Here is an 8428-nt window from a genome sequence, read left to right as displayed (position 1 = left end):
AATTTTAATTGCTATTATCCGAGTGTATATGTTTTTGAGAATAATGGATTGTTGTGCATTTTGTATGTGTTTCGATTTCTCGTGAAATGTGTTTATTTTAAATTTATTTTAATTTTTACTGTAAATCACTGTGCAATTCAGCGTCTGAGCTGCTTGATGGTGATAATCAACCCAAATAATAATAATGTTAATAATAATATTGATAAAAAATAATAACTTATAATAACCCATAATTGGCTATTTGGGGAACATTCCCATAAACTAGTGCACACATTTTTCCCCCAAATTTAATGACCCGTAACTCCAATTTTACCTTAATTCGCCGGGTAATTTTTACTAATTCGACCACGAGCAATCGAGTCTATTTGCGACGATAATATTTTGCCTCTAAATGTGTGACGCTAAAGTGTCTCCCGTTCTGTTCATGCCACATTCACAGAGGAGTGTTTTATTCCGGATACCTGTGATATGGCATATACCGTTTGAATTGTTAATTGTTATGGTTATGTTAATATGGGCAACACCAAAGGCCCAAATCCACAGCGGCATACACTAACTGCAAACATTTCACGGACATAACAAAAAATGGAGTTCGTAAGTGAGAACGGACATATTATAAAACATATAACCGTATTAACACAATTTAGGGGCAACACCAGGCCCGATCAGTAGTGGGCAACACAAGAAACTCAAAGCCACGGCATACACAATATGCTTGACAATAAATGAAATACATGTAGGCCTATATGAACATGAGATATATGTGGCAATAAATGACAACAAATGCAAATTAAACTTGAATAACAAAAAAATAGCTTCCCACAGATGTACATTCAGTCAGGAAAACATCATAGCCTCGTGACAGACTGAGATCGCTACGGCAAGTATCAAATTAGCCTAACAAAATAGAAAAACAATGGATTGAATGGTTCCATTTGCCCCATAAATATGAGGAGCAGGCTGTCTGTATCCTAAACATTGCGAACATTTTAATCCTTGTAATTTGTATAGTCTCTTGAAACCTTGGAGCACTATAACTGGCGGATGTAAGGGGTGGTGGTGGAAAAACATTTGTAAGGAAAGTTCCTCTGTGTACTGTCCATCATGTGCTCGCTTAAGTGCGCTTAAGTGACCAGAGGGCCCCACATATCTATACCAAGATTGGCTATTAGATGGATTTATGATGATGATGATGATGATGTGATTGCATTCCTGTGGCCCCTGGATGCCTGGTCAGGCCCCCCAATAACCCCGCCATATGCTGTCTCCGATGGCCCACCCATCAATCATCAGGTGCAAAAATTGTTTTACCATTTATTGGATAAAAACAAATCACTGTGTTTATGCCACATCCACAGAGGAGTGTTTTTATTCCGGATACCATCGATTGGGCATTTACCGGTTGCAATATGGGCAGCACCAAAGCTCAAAGCCACAGCGGCATACACCAACAACAAACATTTTACGCACATTAATTTAAAAAAAAAATGCAGTTCACATATGAGAAAGACACTTTCAAACACAAAAACACCGTAAACAAATATCACCGTCAGGGGCAACACGAAAAACCCTAAGCCACAGCGGCATGCAAGTTCAATAACTGATGCACTTTGGCGATCGATGATGGATTTTGCAATCGGTGATGGGTCGTTGATCATCGGTCGCAAAAGTCCATCACCGATTGCAAAAGTCCATCACCGATTGCAAAGTTGATCACCGATCGCGAAAGTCCATCACCGATCGTTAATATGCATCACCAGTAAAAGTCCATCACCGATTGCGAAAGTTCATCACCGATCGTGAAAATGCATCACCAGTAAAAGTCCATCACCGATCGCGTAAGTCCATCACCGATCGTGAATATGCATCACCAGTAAAAGTCCATCACCGATTGCGAAAGTCCATCACCGATCGTGAATATGCATCACCAGTGAAAGTCCATCACCGATCGCGAAAGTCCATCACCGATCGTGAATATGCATCACCAGTGAAAGTCCATCACCGATTGCGAAAGTCCATCACCGATCGTGAATATGCATCACCAGTAAAAGTCCATCACCGATCGCGAAAGTCCATCACCGATCGTGAATATGCATCACCAGTAAAAGTCCATCACCGATCGCGAAAGTCCATCACCGATCGTGAATATGCATCACCGATTGCAAAAGTGTATCACCGATTCGATGATCACATTAAATGCCTCTTTGGCGTTCCATATTCCTCGAGTACTTGAGCAACTTTGAGCTCCACGTTGGGCCTTCCATCAGACGTGTTAGATTTTCTTCTCTCGGAAATACGGAACCACCATTAATCGACGGGCAAGAAACATGGCAAGCAACAACAATTCTGGGATTGTAAGTAAATGGTATTGCTACGGGGATATCGCATATTTGGAAACAAAACTATGCCTCGGTGATAGGTTGGAGTTCGAGTGTAGTGGTGTGTACACGCACTGGGGTATACACGTCGGAGGATACAAAAATATGCAACACGCTGTCATTCATTGTGATATATTCGAAGGAGTGGCGGCATTCTTCACAGACAAGGCGTCCTCTGCCAGTCGAAAGTCCGAGATTCGAGCTAATAAAATTGGGCAGATTCTCGGCGGTTATGGCAGGGTGAGGATCAACAACTCAACAGACAAAACAATAGAATCTCTGGATCCCAACGTCGTCGTCAAAGTGGCAATGATAATGCAACGAAGAAAAACACCAATCGATGTCAACCTTCTCGACAGCAACAGCGAGTACTTCGTGAATCTTTGTCGATACGACAGGCACTGGAGTAGCCAAGTTTTTGCAGGATACAATTTTGGGATTGAGGGTAAACGGTATACCTCTAAGAATATCGCAGACTTGGAAGACGAGGTGTGCCCCGGGGATAGGCTGGAGTTCGGCCACGCCTTGCACTCACACTGGGGTATATATGTCGGTCGATACAACGATAAGGAACATGCCGTCATCCATTTTAGTATATCCGGAGGATGGTCTTCATTCTCCAAAAAGAAGACATCCAGTAGTGCGTTTGCTGCCAGTCAAAAGCCCGAGATATTAGCTGACCAGATTGGTAAGATTCTCGGCGCTTCTGGCAGGGTGAGGATCAACAACTCAAGAGACCAAACAGTACAGCCTCTGAATCCCTACGACATCATTAGATCAGCAAAGAAAATGCACCGTGTCAAAACGCCGATTGATTACGATCTCCTCGACAACAACTGCGAGCACTTCGTGAATCTGTGTCGATACAACAAACCCCACAGTGAGCAGGCTGAAGCAGTGCAGACGACCGGGGAAAACGTTATATTGTTCATACTGGGATTCACAGGTTAGTATCTAAAGCTAGCTAACTGACTTCTAACGGGTCATAAGGTCCAGTATATCAACACCCTTTGCAACAAAATAAGGAGTTTTATCGATTAGAGGAACATCAAAATCAAAGAAAATCTGAAGCGGGGTATCAAAAACTAACCCGTTGTAAGTTCAGCTGAATTGTGCGAACATGAAAATATTAATTTGCCAATGGCTCCACGAACATTGCAAATGTCTTATTACAGTAATAAAGGAAGTGAACAATATTTTACTTTGAAACGTGATCAAAATGTTCTTTGATCTAAATAAAAGAAATATAATAAAAGGCTAGCAAAAATCGAACAATTATCGATTTTTAGATTTTTTTTGCAATTCGCGAGAATAGCGATAATTTATTCGGTAGGCCCACATGTAATCAGCACAGCAGCTGTTTGGCCGTTGAACCCCCTTTTACTCAAGCAATTATAAACGTGTCAGACCTTAATTGTCAACATTTTGCTCACTGAGTTTTGGGATTACGTCGATGTTGCAATTCATGCAATGCATAGTTTTAGATGTTCTGTTGATTCCAGTGCAGCATTTGCACTCATGACCTCTGAAAAATATTGAACCAAGTGAATAACCCCTCAGTGTAGGAAATGACCACAGCATCAATTTGTGCTGTGAGAAATTTCCGAATGCGGGAACCAGTCTATTACCGGGAATCCTCACTCCCCACGAGAACGTCAACATCGTTGAACCCAGATTTTGACCTTTTGTGTGATCAGAAATACTGCACCGCCCATAAGACAGACAAGAAACATGGCGAATTTTGGGATTAAGGGTACTCGCCTCTTGGATGATACGGTACGGGGTATAAGGGATGAAACACGCTGTCATCCATTTCGGTATTATTCGAGGGAGGGGCGGCATTTTCCAAAAAGGAGACACCAGGCAGTATGTTTGCTGCCAGTCAAAAGCCTAAGATTCTCGGGGGTGCAAAGGTTAAGGATCAATAACTCCAGGGACTGTGATAAAAACTTCTCAGTTCCCACACAATCAGTGAAAAGGCCAAGAACATGCACTGAAACAAAACGCCGATTGACCACAATCCTTTCAGTAGAAACTGCAAGCACTTTGCAAATTGTTGTCGATACGAAGATACCCATAGTGCGCAGAATACCGCAGTAGTAGCTGCAGTAGCGTGGTTTCACCCTCGTAGTAGCCATAGTAGGTTAGGATTTAAAACTGGCTGACAGACTGACCCAAGTGTACATTAATTAACAGCGAGACAAGGCAAGCCTAGAAAAGTGTGGCCCAGAGTGCACGCAACTATATTTAATTAATTCAAAAGGGCTATCGGTATCAGGGGCGGATCCAACTTTTGCCCAAGGGGATGTAACTTTTGGGGGGGGGGGTGGATAAACAGTCATGCGCCACTGGCCTTAATCTTCAGGGGAAGGGGGAATAGCAGGCATGCGCTTTTAAAATAAAATTAAATAAAATTAAATATAATAACCCGTGCTCCGTAGACTGAACGTTTTTTCATGCATCTGTCCATGTTCGATGAATACACAAAGGCCGGGATTTAGCTCATTTAGTGGCTTTACGGGGTAATACTTGTTTACGAAACATATACGATTTGCGGATAGAAATAGTTGATTTTGAGGGCTTGGAGATGAACAACGAAATGTGAATCATTTTACCAATGCTCTAATTCGTTTAAATTTACAGGTCTCCTCATCGTGTTGTATCTGTCATATCCAAAGCTTCGTGGAATTCAACAGCAATTGAGCTGGTGGTAGAGAATACAACGAAGAGTGGAGCGCCGAATTATTGGCGAACAGCGACACAACCAATCGGCCCATGGTTCGACGAGAATTGACGGTTAGTGTCGTAAGGATGCTAACAAACACTAGTGGAATTATATATTGAAACTGAACTTAAAAAAAAAAACATCGTTGCGTCGCAGTCTGATACTGACAATTTATGTAGATTTTGTAGACTTGGGAACAAAGTAGAACACAATAGAAATTTACGTTGTCAAAGCATTAACCATTACAATTGCTTTTCAATCAAAACCATTGGGGAACATGGTGGGGAAAATAACGGAGCATATAATATTACATAATTATAAGGTCGTCGTTTATTGAATATTGGCAATCGATTGTCATCTGTATAATATTGAAATATGGACCATATGCCCATTAAATGCTCTGCTGTAAATAATATAAGCAAGCGAAACCAAAAGTATCGTGGTACATGTATTATGATAGGACAATCTTGTAGTACAAAATTGATTGATTAACATTGCAAACGCATTGTAGTATTGATTTTCGTAGTTAATGACTATTGGATATAGAACTAGACTGGACAACATTTGCAATTTTCACAAACGAAACTGGCAAAAAAGTTATGAAGTAGGTCAACAATAGGATCAGCAGTCTGTGAAATCATTGCGGTTATGCTGTAAATTTCAAGACAAGAAAAACAAGTATTTTTTGTCTTCAAATACTGCACCAAATCGACCGAACATTGTTTAGTTTGCAATCGGTTACAAATGTCGGTTACAAATTATTACATATTAAAGAATGATTTTCCTGAGTGACAAACCGAAATTAAACTGAAAGAGGGTGCAAGTCAGAACCTATTATTAAATATTTTGGGAGGCAGATTAGGGATTTCAACGGAAACCTTGCCTTGCGTCGAGAAAAATGAAGATTTTTTTTTCTTCACAGTTGTCTATAAAAAAGTGTGCTTTCTTCTGAGCTGAAATTTCGATAGGTTATTTGTATAATACTGCAGATATGTTGTATTGTTGTTCTTTTAAAAGGCAAAATTGCAGTTTTGGGGGCAAATGATGTACATTACCCTTGAATGCCTACTGTAAACAAGAGTGGAATGTAAAAAGTATTTACTTTAAAAAGTGTGCAGTTGCTGATATGCTTTACCGTTCATTGACTGATGGAAATTGCAATCACATTGTTGTAATTTTGATTTTTTTTTTGGTTGACAGGGTAAAACAGTTTTGCTCATGAATATACGCGGCTCATTAACATAATTTCATAAATATAAGTATCTAGTTTTATCTTCGTATAAGAAGATGCAATCCAGGGGCGGATCCAGGAATTTTCGCAGGTGGGGGGGGGGGGGGGGTTCATCAGCAAAAAAATCTGAAAATGTACCCAGGTTTTTTTTCTCCGGACACTTGGCCTGCGTATAATCAAAAACTGGGGGAGGAGGGGGGGGGGGTGGGCTGGTACCATATTTCAGTAGGGGGCGCTATTCAAATTCGACGATTATTAACACTAGATTACAGTATGGTGTACCGTATTTTGAACAGGCGGACATTATACCAGGATAATTTCTTTTTGGGTGTCACAGCGGGGGGGGGGGGGGGGATTCGCATTATTTTTTAGGCATTTGTGTGATTATTTTTTTGGACAGAGCTGGGGGGAACCCCCCCCCCCCCGATCCGCGCCTGCAATCATAATAAAAGATGTTGAAATCTACGATGTGGCGAAAAAGTTGGTTTTTAAATGGATAACAGTATTAATTTGCTCAAATCCCATGGCTGTAACGTTCAAGTTATTTTCTGTGGAACTCTTGAGTATGGTTGATAGTTTCGTTTGCACTGTGGACCTTACGCGTAGCGGCCATCTTAGAGAGCATCTTTGTTTGATTCATTCAGTAATAATGAGTGCACAAATGGTTCACTCATGCATATCCAAGAAAAAGCAAAGACATTGCCCTCCAAGATGGCTGCTATACGTATAAGGTCTATCAACAAAAATCGTCTCAACAATCGTGTTAACTTGGTTATCATTAAAACACTGTGTGATTTTGAAGGATAGTTTTCAGTAGAATAATTAGTGAAATGCCCATTGTCTTGTTAACATAAGTTTAAGTTGTAATATGATGAAGGTCTAGTAACAAAAATCGTCTCAAAAATCGTGTTAACTTGGTTATCATTAGAACATTGTGTGATTTTGAAGGATTGTTTTCAGTGGAATAATTATTGAAATGCCCATTGTCTTGTTACCATAAGTTTAGGTTGTAATATGTTAAAGCTGTTCTAGACCCTGTTTGTTCCTCTGGTCATGCAAACGTTATCTGCAACGCAGAACTATGCTTAAGTGACAGGCTTTGACTTAATTTTTTAATCAAAGTTATTACTTTTTGTGTTCATTATTAGTTGATTTTTTATACACGACAGCCACCATTTAGCAATTGCCTAAGATGAGCTATATTTTAAAAATCAACATAATTTTTTTAGAAACAATTATTGCTTGATTTTTATTTACAACTATAATTTCTTATGTTGTCAAGTCAATACCATGATTATTGTGAAGGACTAAGAATTTGAGGGTAAAAAAGATTAAAGTGAAAACTTGTGTCTATTATTTTCAGTCTGCAGTCGGTATTGACATTGGAACTTGTTATTCTATTGCGACATTCATTCAAGTACATCTGCTGATCACGTGCGAATCACTCGGCACTACCAATGGCAGATCACAACCGCTGATTAATGTCAAACTAGTAAAATGGGGTCAAATATAATAAATGGAATGCTAAAGTGCCTGAATTAATTGCCGAAAAGCCTAAGGATACAAGGGTGGGGGTGGGGGGGGGGCAAGCCTCATGACCCAACCCCGCCCACCCCACCCCAGCCTTCACTCGGCACAAACCTTTCACTAACCCCCACCCTACATATGAATTTCCCTTACTCGGTTTCCTGAAGCTAAATCCTACCTGTCTACATTCTTCGCTTAACCGACCAAAGTTTAAAAACTAAAATAGTTAAAACGATGTACGCCTATTGATGGTCTATATTGTTTTGACTGCCTATGATTGTTCCATATGTTTTGACAGTCGGTGAAATAGACCTATTAACCTTTGAAAAAGGAACTCCTCTCTTTTCAAAAGGAACGCGTCCCTCGTCCCTCGTACATTTCGAAAAAGTCCCATGGATCAGATTGACCCGGAATCTGGGTTTGAGCTGGCCTGACACTTTTCACTTTGTGAAAAATGACACTTTTGGGTGGTCAAATGGCGCTTCCCTGACCCATTTCTGGGCCATTTGATTCGACAACCATGGCAAAAGTCATATTGACCCGACAAGGTGTCAGACCAAAGAGAAC

At 40.3% G+C, this 8428-nt stretch overlaps 1 protein-coding gene across 1 annotated transcript; it reads left to right on the top strand.

Moving 5' to 3' along the window:
• The first annotated feature begins 2234 nt into the window (after positions 1-2234).
• LOC119727101 lies at positions 2235-6408 on the top strand. Its single transcript, XM_038198968.1, has 2 exons — positions 2235-3324; positions 5022-6408. The coding sequence occupies exons 1-2, from the start codon at positions 2328-2330 to the stop codon at positions 5090-5092; spliced, it is 1068 nt and encodes a 355-aa protein (XP_038054896.1). The 5' UTR covers positions 2235-2327; the 3' UTR covers positions 5093-6408.
• The last annotated feature ends 2020 nt before the right edge of the window (positions 6409-8428 follow it).

Source organism: Patiria miniata, unplaced genomic scaffold, assembly GCF_015706575.1.
Source record: "Patiria miniata isolate m_02_andy unplaced genomic scaffold, ASM1570657v1 HiC_scaffold_1, whole genome shotgun sequence".
NCBI lineage: Eukaryota > Metazoa > Echinodermata > Asteroidea > Valvatida > Asterinidae > Patiria > Patiria miniata.
Note: the sequence above shows the minus strand (reverse complement) of the source record. Positions and strands in the feature narration are given on the sequence as shown.

Bases quoted from the DNA above. Each gene is read 5' to 3' on its own strand.
- LOC119727101 (XM_038198968.1), top strand. From the start codon at position 2,328: ATGGCAAGCAACAACAATTCTGGGATTGTAAGTAAATGGTATTGCTAC. The intron at 3,325-5,021 runs GTTAGTATCTAA...TTAAATTTACAG, and splicing joins GTTCATACTGGGATTCACAG to GTCTCCTCATCGTGTTGTAT.